The sequence below is a fragment of the Nematocida homosporus genome, assembly GCF_024244095.1.
Source record: "Nematocida homosporus strain JUm1504 chromosome Unknown 4557, whole genome shotgun sequence".
Classification (NCBI taxonomy): domain Eukaryota; kingdom Fungi; phylum Microsporidia; genus Nematocida; species Nematocida homosporus.
The window spans coordinates 14,718-38,677 of record NW_026250665.1 but is presented as its reverse complement, the minus strand read 5'-3'; the positions used below and the strand labels follow the sequence as shown (position 1 = coordinate 38,677).

Below are 23,960 nucleotides of genomic sequence, written 5' to 3'. Positions count from 1 at the left end.
GTATTGGTTTGGTTGAGTTGAGTTGAGTTGAGTTAAGTTAGAGTGGGTTAATATTGAGTTGGGTTCTCGTATTCAATCAACTTTAGCACTAACTCAAGACTATCAATAAATTGAACCTAATCTAACAAAACAAAACACAACAAAACACAACAAAACCTAGCAAAACACAACCACAACAAAGCCTAACAAAACCTAACAAAACACAATACGAACCCAAACTAAACCAAGTCGGTATTGGGCAGATAATAAAAGAGTATATTTACACAGGCCTTTATTCACCGAACAACTTAGTGTGATTTAATCTAGCTTAGCTAATTAGCTAAACTCAACCCTTAACACCAACTCTAACACTAACATCAGCGTAACCTCATACTAACCCAATGGGAGACTTAATTAAAGAGATCAACACCACATCTGTTCTTAATTTACAATGGAGTCTAGATTGTCTAGGTCTGGTGTGCGGCTTCGAAAAGATCAGAATCTTATGGTCCAATTTAACAATTAATTGCTGGGTGGGTATTTATATCAATACAAACAATAATACTATGGGTTCCTGTGCTACACTGATTGAAATAATTCTAGCGATAATTTTCCCGCCAATTGCGGTCTTTTTTGCCACTGGTTGCAGTATGGATCTTCTTATCAATATTCTTTTGACTTGCCTGGGATATCTTCCTGGTATAATCCACGCTATGTTCGTCATTTCGTCCAGCAATCGTCCGAGACGACCGTCCGAGTAGTCGACAACAACCAGGTAACAACCCAAGTGTCGTTAGACCGATTCTGGCGTGCACGTTATAGAATAAATTGATGCTTGGGATTTGGGGCTAAGGCTCAGACATGGCTTATAATTAGCTATTATTGCAGAAACTGTCGGGTTTAGGAAGAAACTATCGGCATTAGTGGTTGTGGAATTAATCTTAACGCAAACTAGCGCTTGGTGGGCTTCGGTTTGATAAACCTCCAGGAAAGCTAGAGTGGATAGCTGGCAGTTCTCAATCAGAATGACAATATGCTGGCCAAATTTGAACAAAGCCACGATTAGAGCTATAGCCTCGGCCATAACTCCACTAAAAGACAGGGATCGCATAAAGGCCCAACTTTCTGAAGGCACACTATCCAGCCTCTTAGACTCATAAGGCTGGGACAAGGCCAGATCTGGAGTTTGGCCAAAGTCAATGTTCTCGAAATGGACGCCTTTAAATAACAAGGCTCCAAACCAAGAGAGCAGCTGTGCTATAAAGGATATACTAGTCACTTGTTTTTGGCCGGAAAACACGTCAAGTTGCTGGTAAGTTAGTGACTGGCAGAACACAGAGTGCTTTTGGCTGAATTCATTGAGTCGATCTAATATGCGACTATGCTGATCCGTGTCTATTTTGAGGCGCAGGCCGGGAAGGTGTAGAAGAGAACTGTGCTTGGGAGATGAAGTAAAGGAATCCGAGTATTCAACGTTTGTGCATATTTCTCGGAACAGTTGCAACGTCTCTTGGCGATGTAAAAGGCAGGTTGTTCCCGGGAAAAAACGACTGATCACTGGCTCCACAGCCAAGTCTAAAAACGACATTTCAGCCAGAGCATTGTGCAACAGCTGGCCATCTGAGTAGCAGGATGTTGTCTTGGCAGCAAACACAATAACATTCTCCGCCTGAATCCATTGGGTCTGGCGCGCAGGAGCAAGTGGCTCTGCCCTTATAAAACTCCAATGCACACACAGCTGCCAAACCTTCACAATCTTGCGTGCCACCAGGCTGTCAGAGTAGTCTCTTAAAATACCGTAGTCAATATCAACTATGGTTGGCTTTCTGTTCAAAAGCTCAAACAATCCAGTTATGTGGGGCGGTTTCTCCTGCTTATTCAGCCGGCTAAAGAGAATAGTGAGGTGCTGGCAGTTGTATGGCAAATAAGCTAGCTTGTGCAACACCACATCCGTTGTTTCTGGCGCCAGAATAAGAGTTAGGCGGTATAGTTCGGTAAAATAGATCTTGTCAAGATAGTCGATGTGCTGAATAGGACAGTTGTCAAGATAGAGCCAGCCAATTATCTTCTCTCTAAAGATCTCTATTAAACATCTGAATGCATTTTCATCCATGTTGCTGACTGTTACCTTTTCAATATATGGCCGGTAGACCCGCTTAGTGTCATGCTTCACTAGGTTAAAGATCACATCCTCTCGGCAATGCATTAGAAAGCTATCCGATGGCCAGCTCGACTTCTTGGCATATATGACTAGTCCTTCGCAGTTTAAGAGTACTATAAAACGCGCCAAGGCATTGAAAGCAACAAAGTGGTCCAAATCAATGTTCTTTAGCACAAAGCGCTGGCCTTGGATGACGCGCACTTGATGAAGCAGTGTGTAGATGTATGAGGCCACGTTAAAGCAAAATGGAGCCGCAAAGTCAATGTACAAACATTGCCGGTAGATTTTAATCGAAATGCCACGCTCATTATACTGTATAACGTACCAGGACCTGTCTTCTCCAAATTGTGGATCGGACTGGCTTTCACTGTAATGAACAATCGTTGGACTAATCAAAAAGGCATGCAGGGCGTCCACTTCTGCCGGGTATAAATTGGGCAGCTCATCGTTGCTTGCCTCACGATCCTGTATTTCCAAATCGTGATCCAAAGTAGCGGCTACCAACCCACTATCTACATTCAAGAACCTAAAATTTAGAGCTGAAGTCAGAGACATCAGCCAAGCACTCCCTAATATCACAAGCAGAGCCATAACTCTCAATATACCCTTAATGACCCTATCTCTCATATCTTTCAGACAAAAATAATTTGGGTTGGCAATGTGTTTGATTTGGTTTGATTTGATTTGGTTTGATTGTTATTCAGTTCTTACTTTGAAGATATAAGCCAATGCCAACACAATATCGCACCATCTTAGTTTGCCACAACTCATTAAACACTACACCACATAAGCAACTCGTTTAATCAATAAATTGAACCTAAACTATCCCAAACTAATCTTAATATTTGATTTATTTTGAAAGATACCGATTAAGAATCAGCCGTTTGGCTAAGAGTTATTCATCGGATAAAAGGAAGGCGCTGGCTTATGTTGCTCTGAACATTAGCCCATAGGTCATTAAAGAATCCTTGAATACGGTGATCTATCAAGTCAATGTGTTTAATCTCGGACAGAACGCAGCAGACAACCAAGCTAATAACAAAAATAGCCAGAGCCACTGCAAATATTCGCATGTGCTTTTTGGCATCTGTATTCTGGCCCTCTATTGCTTTTCGATCTGCAGACTTGCTTATGAACGGGATCAAAATTCCAAAGGTTCCTCCAATGAACAGTCCTACACCTGTGTTGAGAAGTTGAACAAATCTCGCGTGAGACACAAACAGCCGTAAGCCCGGCAAACATATACTGCAAACGATAATACCTGTGATTAGGAAATAGAACATGCTCTGCTGGGCTATTGGTGGTCGGAGGTTCTGACCTTTCTTCCTGAGCACCAGCCCAATAACCAACACATGAGCCGTCACAAGTATTCCGATCAGGGTAATGAGAATTATGTCGTCAATACGGATCGCCGAGTTATATGTTGCAACACTAAAGCCAGCTACACTAATGCAGGCAATAATAGTTGAAGTAATATTGATAATGGTTAGGGCGGCCTTTCGTTTATATGGCGGGGAATTCTTATCCTGGAACATGACCATCAGCACGAAGCCCAATGTAATGTATAGAATACCGCCGACCATCAGGCCAATGATGCGGTATTTAAAATAGAACATGAAGATGATCCACATTACGACTTGAAAACTCGCCCCAAGCAGAACACGGCAAACTGCGAAAAGCGTCCATCTCGGATTCTTACTTCTCTTTATAGCACGCTCAATTCTACTGGTCAGAGTCTCATGCTGACTAGGAGGAACCGCCGATGAGAAAAGAAACCGAATATCAGTTGGAATGACCTGCCATTCTAAGCATGCTTGGAGAAAGTCAATAGGCAAATCTTCACTGGATAGAATGACGACTAAAGTTTCAGCTTTGCGAACTTTTGCAACTTGGTCAGTTGTTAATAGTGTCAAGGCCGAAATATCGGTTAGACAGTCTAGCTTGCAACTCACCAGCGGGCTTTTTAGCGAGGTTAGCTTTGCCGCGCCGTTTTTGATTTGTTGGTCAGTTTCGTCCTCTGAACAAGCCGCATTGCAGATTTGGTGAAGCTGCTGTCCGTGAGTGACTATAAGAGTATTAAGAGCTCCGAGTAGCTGATTGAGAATGCCAGGCTCTTTGATCTGTTTGACGATAGTTGGGTTTATAAGCGTTGTGGTATAGTACCATGGGTCTGCCGCGGCTCTGGACTGAGGGCGACCATACCCCAGCTCGCCAAGGAACTCTTTGAGCTGGTGTGTTGTTTGGGGTGGTAAGCAAGCATTCAGAAACTTGTGTCGAAATAGGGTAGTCATTCGGGACATTGCGGCATAGTTCTCTGTGGGAATGTTTAGAGTAAAGATACCGAGGGCCATAATGTTGAGGATTCTTTCGGCACTAACTTGTGCGAAAGGATGGTTGGGTGGTAAATCTAGCCCGTTGTTTTTAAGAAGATAGACAATGTCCTCTAGGGCTTGTTTTGCAGCTTGCTTGGCCTTATCGGGCTGGTTTTTCTGAAACACGTCTTCGTCTAGGGCAATGCTCAGATGATTTAGAAAGACGTTCCCCATGCAGTCATAGAGATGGGCGTCATTTTGCTGTTCAGCTGGATAGTCTAGACAATTTCTCCAGAAGCTATCCCACTTCTCTGGGTCCGCTAGTCGTGCAAAGTACGGATACGTCTTTGTGATAATACTCGCAGCACGACTATTCAAAATAGAGCGATTTTGATCTTTCCAAATTTGCCGAACTGTCTTTTCCAGATCGGAAATGACCTTTATCTTTTGTTTAGACAGGTCCTGGAAGAGCTCTCCCACTCCCCTCTCTGGTATTTCGTCTGTGTTAGTTGTGGTGTCAACTGAAAGTAGTCCACACCACCAAATCAGCAAAAGGAAGGCCGCCCAGCCACCAAACGTCTGTCTCCTTTGATATCTGGCTGCAACCGGACCACTTACATTGCTATGCAACAATTTTGATTGTTTATCAATTGTGGCGTAGTTCATTTTGATTTTAGGGGTTAATTCTCGCCAATTTACATCAAACCAACCAATCCCCAACCAGCCATACAAATTCGAGTAACACATGCCATTACCATTAATACAACCCAATACTAACTGCCGTGCTCTAAGAAGGAATATCCTCTAACCCAATACTAACTGAACTAAAGACATAGTCGAACCGGAATCTCTTCTCTCTTTATTCCTATTAGCGGAGCTGCGAGCTTCTGTTACTGTTCTTACGTGTTTGGTAAAGCCATGACTATCTCGATGTATATCAAAAGTTGGATTCATCTTCTTCTCAAATCTCAAATCTCACATCTCATATCTCACATCTTATATTTCACATCTCAAATCTCACATCTCACATATCAAATCTCACATCTCAACCTGTATTTATAGCTTGAGATTATGATCTGATGTTGAAGTTTGACTTCTGATTAATACCTTCGTTCATATTGGGTTAGATTCATATTGGGTTAACACATCTAATCCCTTTGAAACAACAGTCCAATGCGTCTGCCATAGCTTCTAGAACCTGCACGTGGTCAGCAAAGAAGGCGGCGAACGCTCTGAACACCACACTAAACCAATACTAAGTCAACAAAACTCCAAATCAATCCAATACGCCAACCCAATTTATTCGAAATACTCTCGCCGATCAGCATACTTTTTACTATCTAATTGTAAATGGCTTTCTTGGCAGTCTCTATAAGCCCAGAGGCCGTCTCTTGGACCCAAGTCCATTGGCTTCTAAAGAAGGAGCGAACAGCAATATCAATATGACTGGTGTTAAGAGTAGGCAGTTCATATAAAACAACACAAGCCACCAAACCAACGATCAAGGAACCCAAAACAACAAGGAAGGCAACATTTCTCGCCCTATTCTCACCATTGTCTTTTTGCGATATAGCTCCCAAAGTCTGAAAAAGACTAAAGACCAATGCCATGCCTAGTAAAATACCCGAATCAACAACCCGAGCAAAAGTCACTGGAGATAAGAATAATCGCGAGACCGGCAAGCCAAGACTAATCACAACAATAAAGATGGCAGTTAGATAATAGAGTTGTTTGGCAACTGCCGGGCCCTTGGCCTTCTCTTTTATCTTCAAGAACACGAACGCGCCCATGGCGGCCCAGGTCACTATACCACCCAAACAGACTCCAAGATAAAGTATATCTTCAGGCCGGATGGCAGAGTTGTATGCTGCAATGCCAAACCCAAACATGCCCATCAGACCAATGAGAATGGAAGTAATGTTGATAGCCACCAAAATATTCTTGATATGTCTCGGTGAATTGCTATCATGCTTACTCAATAATAAAGTAGCCACGGTTAAGGTGACATACAGCACACACCCAATTACAATGCTAAGCGGTCGATACTGGAAGTAGAAAACGAAGATCATCCATAGCATTATTTGAAGCCCAGTGCCCAATAGAACCCGGAATGCCGATAAAAACGTCCAACTCGAATACTCACCGCTCTTGATTTTAAGATGCTTCTTCTTCATGGCATCAGCTTTGGCCTTATTGGCTGCAACTGATGAAGCGAAGATGAGATGAATGTCTGCCTGTAACCTCTCATGTAAGTTAAGCAGAAACTTGTCTGGGACATCTAACGTCTCTAGTATAAGAACCACTGTTTTAGTGTACGTCAGTAGGTTGGCCTCCTTGGTCTTTAGCAACACGACATCGTTAATGTTCTTCAACGGGAATATCCTGCAATTGGTGATCGGGCAACCAAGCGTGCCTAACTCAACGGCGGCAGCTTTGACTTGCTCGTCTTGCTCATCAGCAGGATGTTTTCCCTCACAGACCTGTTTAATCTGAATATTGGCTTCTATTTGCATTCGGTTAAGAGTTCCCATCATGTTATCAAGTGCATATGACTCCTTGATGTACAGAGCAAGCCTTGGAGTCATGAGTGTCTCAGTGTAGCACCACGGCTTGATTTTCCCTATATCACGTGCTATACTAACAAAGAAGTCCTTTAATTTGGCAGTTGTATCATCTGATAACCCACCATTCAAAAACTTTCTTCTAAATAGATCAGCAAGATCAAAGTCCAGATTGGATGCGTCCATGAACGTAGAACTGAATTTTAGCTCCTTCAATCCAACCAAAGCAATTGCCATCATGTTAAGGCACCGCTCAGGAGAAAAGCTCGCATAAGTAGAATCCTGTGGACTGTACAGATCAGAGAAATCCCTGGCAACTAAAGCAATATCCATCAAGGCTTGTTTAGCTGCTTGTTTAGCTTCCTTAGGCTTCTTCTTCTGAAACTCGCCTGGAACTAGCGCGAAGTTTAGATGGTTCAAATAGGCTTTCATCATACACTCATGAAGAGCTTTATCATTGCTATCGGCATGGCCGCCGTGCTCGCTCAAAGACTCGTTGCAGGTACTCCAGAAGGCCACCTTATCGGCCCTTGTGGGGGCCAGTTTCAAGTATGGATAGTTTTGGCTAATCTCCGATTTAGAAAGACTCGATGCTATCTTGGCATCCTGTTTAGCTTTCCAAATATTGTCGACCGTAGTCCTAAGACTATCAATAACAGACACATGACACCCTAGTAGAATGCCCATAATCTCCGTTTCATTGACCGGTTTTATTTCGCGTGCTTGAGCTGGTTCCGCTTTGACGGACCCTTCTGATGCAGCGCTCGCCCCGGCCGACCCTTCTGATGTAGTGCTCGCCCCGGCCGATCCACTAACTAGTAACACGCCACCACAACAAGCCAGCAAAAAGAAGAGTCTCCATGTGCAAGATAAGATTCTTCCGCGACGTTTTTCTGTAACCAAACTACTAGAAGTTCTAATTCTTCCTCCTAATCGTTTATCCATGTCGTTATGATTCATCTTAATCAGGAGTACGTTAATCACTCTTATACTAACAATCCAATAATACTTGTCCACACAGCAAACCGTTTATAACCCCATACCAATGATCCAATCAATACCTTCTCAACACTGCCCAATAACACTAACTGTTGTGCCCCAGGGGAGGATAAAGACCTCTCATCCAAATATACTCAACGAGAAGTAAGTCGGTATTGAGTTAAGTATTGAGTTGGTATACAATTCTGAGCAGTTTCTAGGTCTGGTATGTTCTTCTGTGAATCCTTTATGGAAGTCCCTTGTCAATCTTCGTCGTATATTATTGGCCTATCTAAAGTCATAAGGAATAAATATCTAAGTTATTTGCCCACGTACTTACTCGTCTAAAAGTAGAGATATCTCGAGATCCTCATTAAAATGTGTGGAAGGTACAGACACCACCTTAACCCAATACTAATTACACCTTTATTAATCCAATTACAACTCAACCCAACTTAACTCAACTCAACTTAACCCAACTCAATTATTCATATCATATACAAAGCCAGTATAGATCTGCTCACCCGACTTAGTCCAATGAAATTCATGGTAGCAGGGTGCGCATAAGAGTTTAACTGTTGGTGGCAACATGATATCATACCTCTTCTTATAAACGGACACATTACTTTTACAGATATCACATACTCGTTGTTTAGTACCAACTCGTTTAAGAATAATCCCTTGCCTACTCCCAGTCTCTTCCCTTTCGCCATTAAGTGGATAAACCGGCAAACAGACACTCTCTCGCTCTACAAACAAAACATGCTTACCATCCACTATCAAATGCAATCCATCCTCAGCATCAACTAACTTTGTACCACTTGCACTTACATTCGCAGTAACTTGATTTACTTTCATTTGTCGTTGTAATTCATAGCAAAGATCTGCAATACTTATCTCAAGATTTGCCGTAAATCTCCATTCTTTCCTACCTTTTGTTCCCACTAATACACCATGCAGAACTTCCTCCTTAGTCCCTATTTCTACCCCTAACGGGGCAAATGCTTTCTGTAACCACTCAAAATGCATAATTTTTTAGCCAGATCGTCATTTATGGCGAATTACTTAAAGGGGAAATGCTTTTCAAGAAACTGAGACAGATCAAAACCAAGATATTCAAGCAAAAGAAACTTATGCCACCAAATAACGATACAATCGACCACGAAAAAAGCGCAAACAAGTCAGAGCCCGATGTAGATCAAAGCACCTTGGCCGGAATAAGATATCTCCGCCAACGACTACTTGGATCTCAAAAACGGTACTTTGATAGCGCCGACCACTTTTTGAAGCTACACGAGATGGAAAAGAGAAAACAGCACATAGAAACAACTGAAACAGATTTAATTGAAGACGAATGCACTCCATTAGATAGTATTTTGGAAACCGAATGTGGCAGTATGACCGCCGCCGCTCCCCTTGAAGCCTACAGCGAAATTATTGACGAAATGAAGCCCAAAGAGTCTGTTTAGATTAGATTGAGTTAGGTTGAGTTAGATTGACTTAAGTTGATGTTTAGATTGAATTAAGTTGAACTAAGTTGACTTAAGTTGAGTTTAGTTGATTTATATCTCTTTACCCCTTCTTGGCCCCGTATACTAGCCCAATAGACCGGGCAAATCAGATATCATTTAGTTATTAGTTCTTATTTGTTATTACGGATCACTTGTCGTAGTACTTATTACCCATGGCCATTTGCATACTAACCCAACTTGACTGTGCTGATTTTATTGACTTTATTGACGCTGACTGACCTCACTCTGGCCGTACTGTTCGACTTACTTTATGCTGCGGGGCCGTCGGAGGAGTGAAAATTCCCAGAAGCCATCCATGGCATAGGACTCTAGATACTTGGGACCGCCTACTGGCATGAGATAGCGCACAATTTCGGAAAGATTAGGATCTATCCGGTACATGCCCCTTCTAATAAGTAACTTGATAAGATCGGGATGTCCCTGATGTTTCTCGATCGACTGCAAGCACGAATAAACCCTTTTCATTTCCTTATTATCTATTTCCACCCAAATATCCAAGGGAATCCGCTTAAGATCTTCCTGTTGGAAGGCAAACTCAAGCTTAGCCCCAAAGATCTTATAAATAGCCGTATAACACTCAACTAAAATAACAACTCGATGCGGAGTTAGATTGGCCTTAAGATAGTCTATTTTCTCAGTTAGTACTGTAAAGATACCCTCATGAAGATTGCCAGGAATCTTCAATCTTGATAGTTCAGGAATAACAAACCAGTACCGATCAATACTTCTTTGGGTTAAAATAAGAAGGTAAGTACGTAATAGTCGTTCGTTAATACCTTTCCAGGCTCTTAGTTCATCAGGTAAAGAGTGCAGCTGGGCTTCTTTCTGAATGGCCTTCTCTTCAGTGGTCAGTTTGCGCATCTCTTCAGGACGTAAGCGTACAAGACGTTCTGGTTTAGCTAGGACCTCATCAGAAATACTTAGTAGGGCTTTAATGGCCTTTTTAGAGACTTTTTGGAGATTCATTTGGTTGACTACCTCTAAAATTTTGATAATCCGATTGCCCTTATCGCACTTAAAGATTGTTTTTAAAGTCTTAGTGCACTTTTGGCCAAGTCGGCCCTTGATAGCTGTTCCTTTAACTACTTTACCAATTAACTTACTGCTTTTGTTGAAGAGCACTGTTTGGGGCAGTAGAATAGTCGCTGCTTCATAAGACTCGTCAGTTCTTGATCGAGTGAGCATTTTAAGATACCCGCGCCATTCTTGGGCTAAAGAATACTCATAATTGGTTGCTTTTGATCGCGTGTTATATTTAAAGGCGGATAAGTGGATATTATAAGAGGGTAGCAGATTTAGATAGACTTTGGCTAGTGAAAGGACTACTAGACGAGGTGATCCCTTCTCTTTCTTTTGTAAAAGTGCTTTAGTAGCTCGTTTCACTGCACCTAAAGCACGTTCACTTGGTTGGGCTAACAATCGGCTAATACTTTCCACAAAGATCATCTTTTCTGTTCTTTCATCGCCATCTTCTTCTCTATCAACGGGTGTACGTGGTTCCATGCGAAAAGAGTTTTTCAGAAAAGATCGTTAAATACAGTGGTTGTAATACTCTCTTCCACAGAATAAAGAGGATTGTATAGTACTTGATTGATATATCTGGAGTGGATACGTTCGACCCAATCTTTAATTTTGGTTTTATCGGCTGAATTATCATGTAGAACTGCAAAAATCAAACGAGTTGCTGTTCGTAGAGTAGTTAAACTGGCCTTTTCGTAGGTAAAAGTCACTTGTTGGTATTTTCCCTCTCTAGTACATAGCTGACTTTCTTCTAGAATCTCTAAACCTGCATAAATAGTACTTGCCAAAGCAATGACCTTATCTACCTCCACTGACTTAACTAGTTCAGGAGACACTATCTTATGGTAAACCAAACTACCCGAAGCACTTACTATAAGCAAAGCCCGAATCATCAACAAAAAATTGGCCTACACTATGTATATCTACACTCTTATTGAGTTAGTATTTGTTTGAGTTAGGTTAGGTTAAGGTTGAGTTGAGTTGAGTTGGGGTAGTATTGGGTTGAGTTAGGTTTGGATTGCGTTAGTTGAGCTATATTGATTGTAAGTTTATTGCCTGCTTAGCTATCACTTTAACTTAATCAGACTTATAATAACAACTTAGTATAACTTAAACAATATACACCACCGCACCTTTTATTACTTTAATCACTACCTAAGCCAACCTAACTCAATACTAACTTAACTCAACTCAACTAACTCAATATTAACTTAACTCAATTTAACCAATAACTAAAAGTGAATTTGAAGTATACTAAACTCTGAAAAAATAGATATGTCTTTCATTTTGAATTTATTCACTCCTACTTCTATTTATTCAGTTAAGTTAAGTTGGGTTGAGTTAAGTGGAGTTAATATTAAGTTGAGTTGAGTTAGGTTGAGTTGAAATAAGATATACTTTGTTGTTAAGTTAAGTTAATGTTAAGTTGAAATAAGATATAGTTTATTGTTAAGTTGTTATTAAGTTAGTATTAAGTTGTTGTTAAGTTAAGTTAGCCTAAAACTGGCTTAAGAACACAAATGCCATGCTTGTGTTCAACATAGAGGAACTGGCCATCGGCATAGGCCTGTCCACACTCTTCCAGACGAATACAAACGGAATAGTTTCCAATGCTAAACTCAGAATCGGTTTTTGGTCCACCAAGAGTAAAGGATAGTACTTCTTCTCGATTACGCGCAATACCTGCGAACAATCCATCACCAAAGTAGACAAGAGACTCTGGAATAACTCCTGGAATCCGAAAGAAGCGCGTGATTTCTAAATGCTCATTCAAAAGAAGAGCAACCTTATCATTAGCTACTAAGTACTCTTTCTTGCCCTGCTGAGTTTCACCGATATGCTGGCCAACCTGGTGAATCGGCAGAAGCCTTTTTCGGTCTCCCAAAACAAAGTAAGAGTCAGAATCTTCGACTACAATTTCAGCCATAGTTTTAGCTGATTTAGCTGCCAAAACCAGTGAATCAGTCTTATCGCGCTCCTCTTTCTTCACAAATTTCTCCCAGCCCATAAAAAGACAAACCATTGTGAGTTTAGATTACTATCAATACATTTTACAATACCTTTCACAAGATCTTTCATTTACTTTATTGAGTTAGTGTTGGGTTGGGTTAGAGTTGAGTTGGGTTAGGTTGAGTTAGAGTTGAGTTGAGTTAGAGCTTGTTTCAGAACTAAGTATAGGCCCTCGCGTGTTAGAATAGAACTGGCTTGTGTGGTTTGTCCGGCTAAAACATGTTTGATTTTGTCTCGCATTTCTAAGTCACTTGTTGACTGGCCAATTGCAGTTGTAACTTGCTTGATTAGATCAAAAGAGTGCATGCTAACTCGTTCTTTTCTTATCTCAGATCTTTGCCGGGCCAAAATTGTTACTTTCTCTGAACTGGGCCCTAAACATAAAGAGTCAAGCCGTTTGACTAGACCTTCCTGACTATCTCCTAGGCCATCTAAACAGATTCGAGCAAGAACGGGACATCGCATTCGAAAATAAATTGTGATACCATTATAGACTTCCAAATCTTCCAAATAGACCAAGTTACATCATCGTTAGTCACCGATTCAGTTTTACTTTGAAACACCGTATCATAATAAGACATATATTCTCCTAGAAACCTCAAAGCAATGGCAGAAACAGCAGACGCAGGCACATCTTCATCAGGATCAGGCAACTCTACCACCAGCAAAATAACCAAAGTAGTTAAGTCCAAGAAGTTCTTAGTAGTAGTTGGGTTAGTTTTTCTAATCATCGTTATCCTTATTACCATTATAGCATTCCGAGGACACAGCACCTCAAGCACCGCTGTAGGATCGGCCCAACATCTCGTCCAGAAGTCCCATGCAGTTACTGCCGCCGCCAAACCCGGCGAGGCACAATCAGCAGAGCCCGTAGCCGCTAATAATCCTAAGCCCAACAAATCCCATAAAAAGCGCAAGGCCAAACCATCCCAAAATGGTGCCACCGCCAACCTATTGGGCATAAATGACATCAAGCTCATCGATCTCAAGAGTACCCTTACCGCCAAAGAAGAATCCGCCAAGGCTATCAATTAACCATCCAATCCCAGTCCAGCTCAACCCATATTGCATCAATAAATTTGGTATCTAACTTAGCCATCTCTACCTTCCTAATCCCAACTCAATCCTATAATCAACCAATTGAATCCAATACTAACTTGACATAAACTCAAGCACCACCTTACTACCTTCTATTACATAATCACTCATTTATTCACTCCACTCCACTCACACTCATTCACTCACCAACTCAACCTTATTTCACTCACCCCACTTCACACAATCATACAATCACTAACTCACCACACATCACTCACTCACTCATCAACTCACTCCACTCCATCACTCCATCACTCCATCACACAATCACTCACCACACACAATCACACACACACAATCACACACAAGCACACATCACACACACACACACTCACAAATCTTATCTCACTACTAAATCCATGCCAATTTGTCTTTTTTTATGGGTTTGATTGGATACCGGTTACAAGATGGTCAAAAGAAGTACTGTTTATACGATAGTTCAATCCGTTCAGATATTCTAGCCGCCCACCCAGCTAAATTCTCTCCCGAAGACGAATTCTCTAAGTATCGCATCGAATACAAGCAACAAACTAAACAACTATTCAACAATTCAGATTCCAATTCAGATTAATCGAAATTCAGATTAATCGAAATTCGAAATTCAGAATATTCAGAATATTCAGAATTTCAGCTTAACCAAACCAATAAAGATAGTACGACTTACGATCTACAACTTAACAAACTTTCAACTCTATCTAAACCCTACCTAAACCCTCTCCCAACCCAACACTAAACCTAAATACTCACTCAACTCAATACTAAACCCGGCCTAATTTGTCTTTTTTTATGCTTAGATACTATACTACTGAGTATGATGGCTGTACATATAAGAAGGAAGAGCCCAAAGAGGCCAAAGAAAAAGTAACGGGCAGTAAGTACTTGCTTGATTATCTTGAAGTTGATAATGATCAAAAAGAAGAGCTCAAACGGCTTATCACTAAAATGAATACACGAAGCAAGTGGAAAGACCTTTCAGAGAAGCAAGAACGTATCTATTCCAAAATGGAAAAGATCTTATCTAAATTACGCAACTACACTCCATACGCCACACCTTTCCTAAACAAAGTTAGTAAACGCGAAGCTCCCGAGTACTACAATCTAATCAAACACCCAATGGATCTAGGCAAGATAGGTAAAAAGATAGCGATGCAAGAATACTCAGATGTTTCTGAATTTGTAGATGATTTAGCTCTAATTTGGAGCAACTGTTTTCAATTTAATCATGATCATGGTAATGTCTATGCCAACTATGCCCAAAAGATGAAAGAGAAGTCGCTTATCCTTCTACAAGACCTCTATGCTGAACGCGAGATTGAAATCAAAGAAAGACCAGAAGAGATAGCTCATTTCCATGCCACCGAAAAACTCCGTAAGGAAATGACAGTCTCCCGAACAGCTATTCTCCAACGCCCCCAAGAATTCGCCAACCACCGCACTGCCCACGAAATGGCCGATTTCTGGAAGAAAGAAACCGAGGCCTGCAAAGACCTCCAAGCGTTTAGCCTAGATAAGTTCACCACGCTCAGTAGTATTATTGAAGCCAATCCACCCCCCAACACTCGACCTTACATTCCCGAGTACAGTCACTTCCATAACAGTTTTCCCGTTTTTGAACCCGAACCCCAACCCACCACAACCTACTCTCTTGACAGTCTCCTAACCAATCCAACTCCTCTTACTAACCCCATTCTAACTCCACTCAATCCCTCCCTAACCTACCACCATCGTACATTCTTCCAAGACCAACAACCCCTACCCAACCTCCAAATCAGCCGTTTTGAAGTCTTCCCCCTTCTCAAAAGATCTATAGCCACTAATTTAGCCACTATTGGTTTTACAGCCACCGAATCTTCCGCTCTCAATATTCTTGTTTCCCATACGTTCTTTCAAATCGATCTTCTCCTTGAAGCCATCCAAACTCTCCAAATTCAAATCCGCCAAAGTCCCAACCCCGATCCCACCCAATCCACAACCGATCTCATTCTCAAAGCCATCATCAAAAAGTACCATCTAAAATCCACCGATCTCGAACCCGAATCCTTCTTCTCCGAGGAAGAAGAACCCCCCGAAGAAGAATCACTCCTTGACCTCATCTATTCCGATGGCGAAGACATAGAACCCCTAGATGACATGCTCTAACCATTCCAACCACTTGAGTTTCCACCTAAATCCACCCCACCCCACCCCACCTAACCAAACCAACACAACACAACACAACTCAATTCATTTTGTAATAAACCAACTACTACACAACCCCATTTATTCATATCTCCATTACATCCAACTTATATTATACTGAATAGTCTATAACCCCATAGCACATATCAAGTTAAGTCCAAATTAGTCCAAATTAGTCAAAGTTAGTTCAAATTAGTTCAAATCAGTCAAAATCACAACTTAACACTAACTCAACTCAACTTGATACTCAACTTAACTTTATACTAACTTTATACCATCGCAACGTAACACTAACTCAACCCAACTCAACACAACTCAATACAATACTAAACTCAACTCAATACTAACCCAATCTGATACCAATTTTTTTCATGGCTGCTATTGTTCGCATCGATCGTCCCGACCGTTCTATCTCCAAAGAGATTATCAGAACTTTCTTCAGTCGTTTTGGCACCATTCATAAGATTACTTTACCTAAAAGAGGTGAAACTCATGCTTTAGTCGAATTTGCAACCACCCAACAAGCCCGTTTAGCTATCAAAGAACTCAACAGTACAACACTTCAAGACATTCATGGCCGCAAAAAGCAACTCAAAACCGCCAACTCCCAATTCATCTGGAATCTTTCCCTCATCCCTAATATCCTCTGGGAAGAAAACCCACAAGAAGCCCAACTCCCCCGCCTCGAAAAGAAGATAGTCGAGCAAAAGAAGCGCAATCTCACCTACATAGAATCCCTCGGCCCCCAAATCACCATCAACCACCAAGTCAAACAAAGACCCATCATCAAGTTAAGTACTCCCAAATCCACTCCCCACCCCAATTAACTTACTCAATCTTATCTACATCTAAATCTTATCTACATCAACTTACTACATCTTATCTAAATCTACTCTATCTAAATCGTATCTAAATCAACATACTCAATCTTATCTAAATCATAACTTAACAATTTATTAAATCTTATCTAAATCTACATCAACTTACTCCATCTAAATCTTATCTAAACCATAACTTAACAATTTATTAAATCTTATCAAAATCAAAATCAACATACTAAATCTAATCTAATTTCAATTTTGGCAGAAATCTACTCAACCCAATACCACCCAACCCCAAACCAACTCAACCCCACCCCACCCCAACTTAACCCAACTCAACCCCACCTCTTTTTATTTTATTTATTTTCTCTATTTTTGAGCCCTTGTAATGGGGCGTAGACCAGGAAGGTGTTATAGATACATCAAAAACAAACCATATCCGAAATCTAGATTTTGTCGTGGAGTTCCAGACTCTAAACTATCTAAGTACGATTCGGGTAAAAGAAAAGCCGAAGTTTTAGAATTCCCAGTCTGCACTAATCTTATCTCAATGGAAAGAGAACAAATCTCAGCCGAAGCTCTAGAAGCAGCTCGTATTGCTCTTAATAAGTACTTAACTACCTCTCTAGAGAAGAATGCTTTTCACTTCCGAGTCCGAGTACATACGCATCATGTCGTTAGAATCAACAAAATGTTAAGTTGTGCCGGGGCTGATAGATTGCAAACTGGAATGAGAGGATCATTTGGTAAACCTTATGGCCGAACAGCTCGAGTAGGTATTAATCAAGTTTTGATATCAGTAAGGAGTAAAGAAGGATCGGAAGAGAAAGTCCGAGAAGGTTTAAGACGAGCGATGCATAAGATTGCTGGTAAGCAAAGGATTGAAGTTTCAGATAAGCATGGATTTACTTCATTTTCACGGGAGGAGTTTGATCGGCTTAAGGAAGAGGGCAGATTGCTAGGTATGGGTATTGGTGCTGTTGCTATCAAGGCCAAAGGTTCAATTACTGAGTATATTGAGAACATCTCTAATGCTCTATAAATAAAGTAGTCGGTAGTTGAGTTGGTATTTGATTTAGTATTTGATTTTGATAAGATTAGATTGGGTTGTTGTTTTGATTTAGATAAGATTGTTATGGGGTTGTTTTGATTTTGATTAGATTGAGTTAGTATTTTGATTTTGATTAGATTGAGTTAAGTTGTTATTTTGATTAAAGTAAGTAGATAGTATTTTGATAAGATTAAAGTAGATACCATACCAACTTAATCTAACCTTGTAGTAAGTAGATATAGTTGAGTTAAAATAAGATGACGTCATATTGAGTTTAGTATTGAGTTTAGTAGTGAGTTTAGTTTAGTATTAAGTAGAGTACTAAGTAGTGAGTGGCTTACCAGTAATTAAGTTGCTCTTATTACTATTGAGTTGAGTTGGGTAGTGGTCGTATGACAACAGTACATTTAGTTAGTATTTAGTTAGTATGTAGATAAGATAAGATTAGATTGAGTTAAGTTAAGTTAAATTGTTATTTAGTTGTTATTTAGATTACAGCAAGTAGATACCAACTCTATACCAACATAATACCAACTCAATAGTACTTGAATAAGTGCTGAGGTTGTCTATTGAGTAAATAAAGGTGAGTTAAAATAAGATGACGTCATATTAAGTTTAGTTTTAAGTTGAGTTACTTTTGAGTTAGAATTAGATAGTAGCCAGATGACGTCATTACATTAAGATAAGAATAAGATCTTGATTTGCTTAAGAATGCCATACCACCCCAACTAACTCAACACCACCCCAAAACTAACTCAACCCAACACCAACTTAACTCAATCTAATGTGTAAAATTGTAGCAAAATGCGAACTTCCGGGTTCGAACCGGAGACCTTTAGATCTTCAGTCTAACGCTCTCCCAACTGAGCTAAGCTCGCTGTTCTTCTTCTGTTAGAATATCTCTCCCCTCTACCCCAACTCAACCCAATCTAATCTATTTATATTTTCTTAGCTAATTAGCCCATGGAAGACTGTCGCTACTTCCTAAGGGGTAATTGCCGTTTTGGTAAAGCTTGTCGTTTCAAACATACCAAAAAATCATCTATTTTTAGTCCGCCAATTTGGATACTTAGTTCTTATACTGATAACGATCTTACACTAACTGAATATGCTTATTCCTTTGAAGAAGTAAGAGCTGCTTACTATTCAGCTAAGCAAACAAGTGAATCTTCTCTTTATAACTTCTTTACAACTTGGAATGATTTAGTCACTTCAGCCCATCACTCACTTACTCAAGCCATTAATCAACTCACTAAAGACTCTTCTTCCTTTCTTGGTGACTCAGATCGTACTATTGACATACGTAATCCCCAATACTACCCCTGTATAATCAATCCACTACCCCTCCCTGAAGTATTCCACTTAGCCCTCACTCAACCTCTACCTACTCCTACTTCTACTTCTACTCCATTTACTACTACTACTCCATCTAGTACTTCATTTACTCCATCTAATACTCCATTTACTACTACTACCAATACTACTCAATCTAATACTACTCCATTTATTAACACTACTACTACTACTAACTATCCTAACACTAACACTACTACTACTAACACTACTCCACTTAACTCCACTCAACCTAACTCCACTCCACTTAACTCCACCCTACCTACTCAATCTAACTCCACCCAACCTCTACCTACTCAACCCACCCTAACTCAATTTAACTTATCTACAACATTACCTAAAAAGGAAATTCAAAACAATCCTAAAAAGGAAATTCAAAACCCAAATCAACCTATCATCTACGAATTAGGAAATATTCCGTTACGACCCCCCGGATACTAATTTTAATTTTTTGAAGATTACCCCACGTATTACATGTCTAAACATACAAATAATAAGTCTAATAATACTTCGCTTGATTTAGATATAGTTTTAGCTAATAATAATGAAGAATATGAAAATACGCCTATTACCCCACGTACTCCAGAGAAAAAACATCCATTTAAGTACATAGAGAATGTTGAAACGCCTTTTAAGCTAAAAATAAGTCGAAATGAAATCAAAAGCGAGATTAAAGAAAAAGATAACAAATTATTAAGCATATTTCAAGAGATAGATGGATTAGAGAAAGATGGTGAATGGTTTAGGAAGAAAAGGATAGGTAGGAAGAAGAAGCCTTTAAATTTAGCTTCATCTCAAGCAGTTAGTGTTATTAAAGATAAGATAGGGATTTGTTCAATTGAGTCTTATTTTCAGATACACTTTAGTATTAAAGAGACTTTGCATAGTAGTAATGAGTCTTTTGTTTATTGGGTGCGGGAAAAGAGGGCTATAGATGGTTTAGGAAGTGGACAGATGTGTAAGTATTGTCTAGAGAGGATGGGGTTGGTGTTGAGTGGAGTAGGTGGTGGTGATATGGGTGGTGGAGATGTATTAAGTGGAGATCTAAGTAGTATTGGAGATATTGTTATTGGAGATAGTAAAAATCAAAATCAAAATCAAAATCAAAATCAAAGTGGAGATAGTGAGGGAGATGGAGGTGGGGAGATGGAACGGGTGGTTAAGATATCTAGATTGCAATGGGCTACTTTGGAGGAACGGCGGGTGCGGATTAGAGAGGCTAAGTTTTTGTATCGGTTGCGTAAGTGCCGGAATATTACGCGGATTAGAAGGGCTTGGGAGGAGATGGGAATGCTTTATATTGAGATGGAGTGGTGTAATAATGGGACTTTGAAGGAGTTTTTGAAAAAGAATTCTTATCTATCTCAGAAAGTTTTGTTATCTTTGGCGGCTCAGATGATTAATGGGTTGAAAGCGATTAATCGGGCTAAGATTGTTCATTTAGATATTAAACCGGAGAATATTTATCTGCATAGAGATAAGAAAAGAAGGATTTTGGTTAAGATTGGGGATTTTAGTATTAGTCGGCCGATGGAGGATAGAACTGAGATAGAACATGATGGGGATAGGTTGTATATGGCTCCGGAGTTGTTGCAGAATTCGTGTTCGGCTGCTAGTGATGTTTATAGTTTAGGACTTATCTTTATTGAGATGTTTCTTTGTGTGGGGGTGCCTTTAAAAAGCATTCCTTGGACTAAGATATCGACTGCTCAGAAGAAAGAGATTATCTCTAAATCAAAAATATCTTTGGAATTGTATCGGTTAATCAAAAAAATGATTGATCCTAATCCGAGTCGAAGACCGACTATTCAGGAAGTTTATCTGCAAATGAAAGAAGTTCGTGTTTCTTGTTCGGCGCCACCTACTTGTAAAAAAGATCACACAGCCCTAGTTAGTCCGGGCTAGACATATTCTGCCTAATCTGCCACCTCTACTAGACCAGAAGTACTTGTTTTTATCTCTTATCTCTTATCTCTTATCTCTTATCTCTTATTTCTTATTTCAATTCTTATCTTCTATCTCATTCACAATACTTCTGTTTAATAAAGATACAAATTAATGTGAGTTAAGTATTGAGTTGGTGTTGGTGTTGAGTTAGATTTATGTAATAGCCTAAGCAATAAACAAAGCATGTAAATAGACAATCTAAAGATATTCTATACTAACTTAACTTAACTAATCCATAATCTATTAAAGACATACTAGCCCAATGTAGACAACGATATGACGTCATACTCAAATTTTAATAATACCAGTTACTATTGAGTTGGGATTTGAGTTAGTATTTGATATGGTTTGAATTATCTACCAACCTAATACGAATACGATCTTAACTTAATCAAATTGGGTTAGTAGACAATCTAACTTAATCAAATTGGGGTAGTAGACAATCTAAAGACATTCCATACACACCTAACTTAACTGAACTTAACTTAACTGAACTTAATCAAATATCCCCATAACATAACATAAACTTAACTTAACCAAATACTATCTTAAACTTAACTTAAACGCAACCTAATTTAATGATGAGTACGACTGCTATCAATGACCTCCTTGATTTCCTGGGCCGTATACATTTTGATACCTTCCCGAGTAATTGTGCATAAATCCATGTCCTCTTCTGTTAAGGCCGTTTCGGCATTCTCATTCAGGGCTAGAATAGCAATACTTACTGCATCATAAATCTCTGTTTCAGCATTGCAGCGATTAGCCAGAAACTGAGAAGACTCTTTATAGTACTTCCCAACTCCAGCTGAGAAGACACACTTGATCGAACCAGATGGATCTATCTGGTAGAGCAAAGGTTGCATCTTCTCCCTATCCAACTCCGTAATCACCACCCGACCTTCATCATCAGCCTCTATCTCCTTCCTAATCGGAGCAAACCCACCAAATAAACAAATACATCCTACCGGTCGTAATCCACCTTTTTGCGTCTTCTCTTGCACCACCTTAGAGAACTCCTTGATAAATGCATCTACATAAGGAAACCGGCCATAAATCTTGTAGTAATCAACTGCTATTTCTCTAGCCGTTTCCAGTACTAACCTAAAATCCCCACTTAATCCAGCAAATGTACCTATAATTGCATCACATACTTTAAACACTTTCTTAATCCGATTCTTATCAACTAGTAAAGATGGCGTTCTTTTTAAAGAAGCCAGTACTAAACCATTAGAAGCACGTATCCCAAGAGCTGGAGCACCTTTAGTAGCGGCAGTAAGTGCTCTTTCACATTGTGCTAAAGTTCCTTTGCTGCTAAATGTAGTAATAGAGTACTTAATTTCAGAGTTCATTGAAATTAGATTGCAAACTTTGAAATTTTATATGGAAGTAGCCAACCACAAGATAGTTAATGAATCTAATTCAGTATCTGAGTCCGGTTTAGATAAGGATTCTAAATTGGGAAAAGAAGAGAGGTCTCTTTGTAAGGAAGTTCTTTTGAAGTTGAAAAAGAGTACGCATGCGGCGCCCTTTCTCTTTCCTGTAGATCCACAGCGGCTTAACATTCCTGATTACTATGATAAGATAAAGAATCCGATGGACTTATCAACTATTAGTAAAAAGTTGGATAGTGAGACATACCAAAGTATTGCTGAGGTTAAAAAGGATGTAGAGTTAATGTTTTCTAATTGTTACCTCTATAATGCGCCTGATTCAGCTGTGTACAAGATGGGGGCTGGCTTAGAGAAGTACTTTAAGCAGTTGGTGCAACGTGGGATGTTAGATAAACGTAAAAGTGCTGAGGATAGTAGTGAGATGGGTTCTGAGCGAAAAAGGACGAAAGCTAGAAGTATGCCGCAGGAGGAGTATACTCGTTGTCAAGAGACTTTGGCTGAACTGTTTAAAGCTAAGAACCGTCGGATTAATTGGCCTTTCTTGGAACCGGTTGATGGTACGATTGTTCCTAATTATTATACTTTGATTAAACGGCCGATGGACTTATCTACGATGCGGAGTAAACTTACTACTAATAAGTATAATAGTGCTAATGAGTTTGCTGAGGACTTTGCCTTGATTATTTCTAATTGTTATACCTTCAATGCAGAAGGGTCTGAAGTGTATAATTGTGCGACTAAGTTGAATGCTTTGTTCAAGCAGGCCTTTGAACAGAAGAAGAAGGGGCCCGAGGATAGTTCAGCCCGAATTGCTGAGTTGAAAGGACTGATTGCGCAGTATGAGGCAGAATTACGGCGGTTGGAGAAGAAGAGTGGAGTAGTGGCGAGTGGGTTTGGGTATGATGAGAAGAAGCGGTTAAAAAGAAGGCTGGAATCTTTATCAACGGAAAAAGTGCGTGGGGTGGTTAACTATATCCAGAAGAACGTTCCTTCGGCGGTTATTACGGAAATGGATGAGTTAGAGATTAACTTGGATTTACTAGACCAAAGTACGCTGGTGGGGCTGAGTGATGTTGTCCGGGAGGCCTATGTAGAAGAGCAGCGCATTGAAAGTGATTCAAGCAGTGAATAAGTTATGGATTCAGTTGGGTTTGGTTTGTGTGTGGTATGTGTGTGGTATGTGAGTGGTGGGGGTTGAGTTTAGTTTAGTTGATTGTTATCTTATCTTGTTATTTGATCTTATTATCTTATCTTATTATTTTATCTTATTATCTTATCTGTTACTAATAAGGTTGTTATTTCAGCTTATCTAAATACCAACCCAATACTTACCTAAATACCAACTCAATACCTACCTAAACACCAACCTAACACCAACCCAATACTAACCTAACCCAATTTAAATCTAACTTATCTAAATCTAACTTATGATGCCTAAATACTACACTACCCCAATACTAACGCTATCTAATCTAAATAATAAAGCATAGACGGGTGTCATAATAATATCTTGTTTACAATAACATTAGTTCAGTTTCATCTCATCTCAACACCACCCTACTCAT

General features: G+C 39.8%; 19 protein-coding genes across 19 annotated transcripts; 10 read left to right on the top strand and 9 right to left on the bottom strand.

The window, feature by feature from the left end:
* Positions 1-380: 380 nt before the first annotated feature.
* On the top strand, positions 381-740 carry NEHOM01_1634 (uncharacterized protein; the record flags this gene model as incomplete). The annotated part of the gene is made up of 1 exon (XM_051490512.1): positions 381-740. The coding sequence occupies one exon, from the start codon at positions 381-383 to the stop codon at positions 738-740; it is 360 nt and encodes a 119-aa protein (XP_051346472.1).
* A 32-nt stretch (positions 741-772) lies between these two features.
* On the bottom strand, positions 773-2,767 carry NEHOM01_1633 (uncharacterized protein; the record flags this gene model as incomplete). The annotated part of the gene is made up of 1 exon (XM_051490511.1): positions 773-2,767. One exon carries the CDS (start codon positions 2,765-2,767, stop codon positions 773-775), a length of 1,995 nt encoding a protein of 664 aa, XP_051346471.1.
* Positions 2,768-3,039: 272 nt separating this feature from the next.
* NEHOM01_1632 (uncharacterized protein) lies at positions 3,040-5,118 on the bottom strand (the record flags this gene model as incomplete). The annotated part of the gene is made up of 1 exon (XM_051490510.1): positions 3,040-5,118. The coding sequence occupies one exon, from the start codon at positions 5,116-5,118 to the stop codon at positions 3,040-3,042; it is 2,079 nt and encodes a 692-aa protein (XP_051346470.1).
* A 674-nt stretch (positions 5,119-5,792) lies between these two features.
* Positions 5,793-7,973, bottom strand: NEHOM01_1631 (uncharacterized protein; the record flags this gene model as incomplete). The annotated part of the gene is made up of 1 exon (XM_051490509.1): positions 5,793-7,973. One exon carries the CDS (start codon positions 7,971-7,973, stop codon positions 5,793-5,795), a length of 2,181 nt encoding a protein of 726 aa, XP_051346469.1.
* A 498-nt stretch (positions 7,974-8,471) lies between these two features.
* On the bottom strand, positions 8,472-9,020 carry NEHOM01_1630 (uncharacterized protein; the record flags this gene model as incomplete). Its single annotated transcript, XM_051490508.1, has 1 exon — positions 8,472-9,020. One exon carries the CDS (start codon positions 9,018-9,020, stop codon positions 8,472-8,474), a length of 549 nt encoding a protein of 182 aa, XP_051346468.1.
* Positions 9,021-9,067: 47 nt separating this feature from the next.
* On the top strand, positions 9,068-9,460 carry NEHOM01_1629 (uncharacterized protein; the record flags this gene model as incomplete). The annotated part of the gene is made up of 1 exon (XM_051490507.1): positions 9,068-9,460. One exon carries the CDS (start codon positions 9,068-9,070, stop codon positions 9,458-9,460), a length of 393 nt encoding a protein of 130 aa, XP_051346467.1.
* Positions 9,461-9,766: 306 nt separating this feature from the next.
* On the bottom strand, positions 9,767-11,026 carry NEHOM01_1628 (uncharacterized protein; the record flags this gene model as incomplete). The annotated part of the gene is made up of 1 exon (XM_051490506.1): positions 9,767-11,026. The coding sequence occupies one exon, from the start codon at positions 11,024-11,026 to the stop codon at positions 9,767-9,769; it is 1,260 nt and encodes a 419-aa protein (XP_051346466.1).
* A 14-nt stretch (positions 11,027-11,040) lies between these two features.
* Positions 11,041-11,436, bottom strand: NEHOM01_1627 (uncharacterized protein; the record flags this gene model as incomplete). The annotated part of the gene is made up of 1 exon (XM_051490505.1): positions 11,041-11,436. The coding sequence occupies one exon, from the start codon at positions 11,434-11,436 to the stop codon at positions 11,041-11,043; it is 396 nt and encodes a 131-aa protein (XP_051346465.1).
* Positions 11,437-12,035: 599 nt separating this feature from the next.
* NEHOM01_1626 (uncharacterized protein) lies at positions 12,036-12,551 on the bottom strand (the record flags this gene model as incomplete). Its single annotated transcript, XM_051490504.1, has 1 exon — positions 12,036-12,551. One exon carries the CDS (start codon positions 12,549-12,551, stop codon positions 12,036-12,038), a length of 516 nt encoding a protein of 171 aa, XP_051346464.1.
* Positions 12,552-12,667: 116 nt separating this feature from the next.
* Positions 12,668-13,018, bottom strand: NEHOM01_1625 (uncharacterized protein; the record flags this gene model as incomplete). The annotated part of the gene is made up of 1 exon (XM_051490503.1): positions 12,668-13,018. One exon carries the CDS (start codon positions 13,016-13,018, stop codon positions 12,668-12,670), a length of 351 nt encoding a protein of 116 aa, XP_051346463.1.
* A 141-nt stretch (positions 13,019-13,159) lies between these two features.
* NEHOM01_1624 (uncharacterized protein) lies at positions 13,160-13,588 on the top strand (the record flags this gene model as incomplete). The annotated part of the gene is made up of 1 exon (XM_051490502.1): positions 13,160-13,588. One exon carries the CDS (start codon positions 13,160-13,162, stop codon positions 13,586-13,588), a length of 429 nt encoding a protein of 142 aa, XP_051346462.1.
* A 442-nt stretch (positions 13,589-14,030) lies between these two features.
* Positions 14,031-14,222, top strand: NEHOM01_1606 (H/ACA ribonucleoprotein complex subunit 3; the record flags this gene model as incomplete). The annotated part of the gene is made up of 1 exon (XM_051490484.1): positions 14,031-14,222. One exon carries the CDS (start codon positions 14,031-14,033, stop codon positions 14,220-14,222), a length of 192 nt encoding a protein of 63 aa, XP_051346444.1.
* A 215-nt stretch (positions 14,223-14,437) lies between these two features.
* NEHOM01_1623 (uncharacterized protein) lies at positions 14,438-15,790 on the top strand (the record flags this gene model as incomplete). Its single annotated transcript, XM_051490501.1, has 1 exon — positions 14,438-15,790. One exon carries the CDS (start codon positions 14,438-14,440, stop codon positions 15,788-15,790), a length of 1,353 nt encoding a protein of 450 aa, XP_051346461.1.
* A 410-nt stretch (positions 15,791-16,200) lies between these two features.
* Positions 16,201-16,656, top strand: NEHOM01_1622 (uncharacterized protein; the record flags this gene model as incomplete). The annotated part of the gene is made up of 1 exon (XM_051490500.1): positions 16,201-16,656. The coding sequence occupies one exon, from the start codon at positions 16,201-16,203 to the stop codon at positions 16,654-16,656; it is 456 nt and encodes a 151-aa protein (XP_051346460.1).
* A 382-nt stretch (positions 16,657-17,038) lies between these two features.
* NEHOM01_1621 (large subunit ribosomal protein L10e) lies at positions 17,039-17,692 on the top strand (the record flags this gene model as incomplete). The annotated part of the gene is made up of 1 exon (XM_051490499.1): positions 17,039-17,692. The coding sequence occupies one exon, from the start codon at positions 17,039-17,041 to the stop codon at positions 17,690-17,692; it is 654 nt and encodes a 217-aa protein (XP_051346459.1).
* A 972-nt stretch (positions 17,693-18,664) lies between these two features.
* Positions 18,665-19,495, top strand: NEHOM01_1620 (uncharacterized protein; the record flags this gene model as incomplete). Its single annotated transcript, XM_051490498.1, has 1 exon — positions 18,665-19,495. One exon carries the CDS (start codon positions 18,665-18,667, stop codon positions 19,493-19,495), a length of 831 nt encoding a protein of 276 aa, XP_051346458.1.
* A 33-nt stretch (positions 19,496-19,528) lies between these two features.
* On the top strand, positions 19,529-20,959 carry NEHOM01_1619 (membrane-associated tyrosine- and threonine-specific cdc2-inhibitory kinase; the record flags this gene model as incomplete). The annotated part of the gene is made up of 1 exon (XM_051490497.1): positions 19,529-20,959. The coding sequence occupies one exon, from the start codon at positions 19,529-19,531 to the stop codon at positions 20,957-20,959; it is 1,431 nt and encodes a 476-aa protein (XP_051346457.1).
* A 617-nt stretch (positions 20,960-21,576) lies between these two features.
* On the bottom strand, positions 21,577-22,353 carry NEHOM01_1618 (20S proteasome subunit alpha 2; the record flags this gene model as incomplete). The annotated part of the gene is made up of 1 exon (XM_051490496.1): positions 21,577-22,353. One exon carries the CDS (start codon positions 22,351-22,353, stop codon positions 21,577-21,579), a length of 777 nt encoding a protein of 258 aa, XP_051346456.1.
* Positions 22,354-22,384: 31 nt separating this feature from the next.
* Positions 22,385-23,527, top strand: NEHOM01_1617 (uncharacterized protein; the record flags this gene model as incomplete). Its single annotated transcript, XM_051490495.1, has 1 exon — positions 22,385-23,527. The coding sequence occupies one exon, from the start codon at positions 22,385-22,387 to the stop codon at positions 23,525-23,527; it is 1,143 nt and encodes a 380-aa protein (XP_051346455.1).
* Positions 23,528-23,960: the final 433 nt, after the last annotated feature.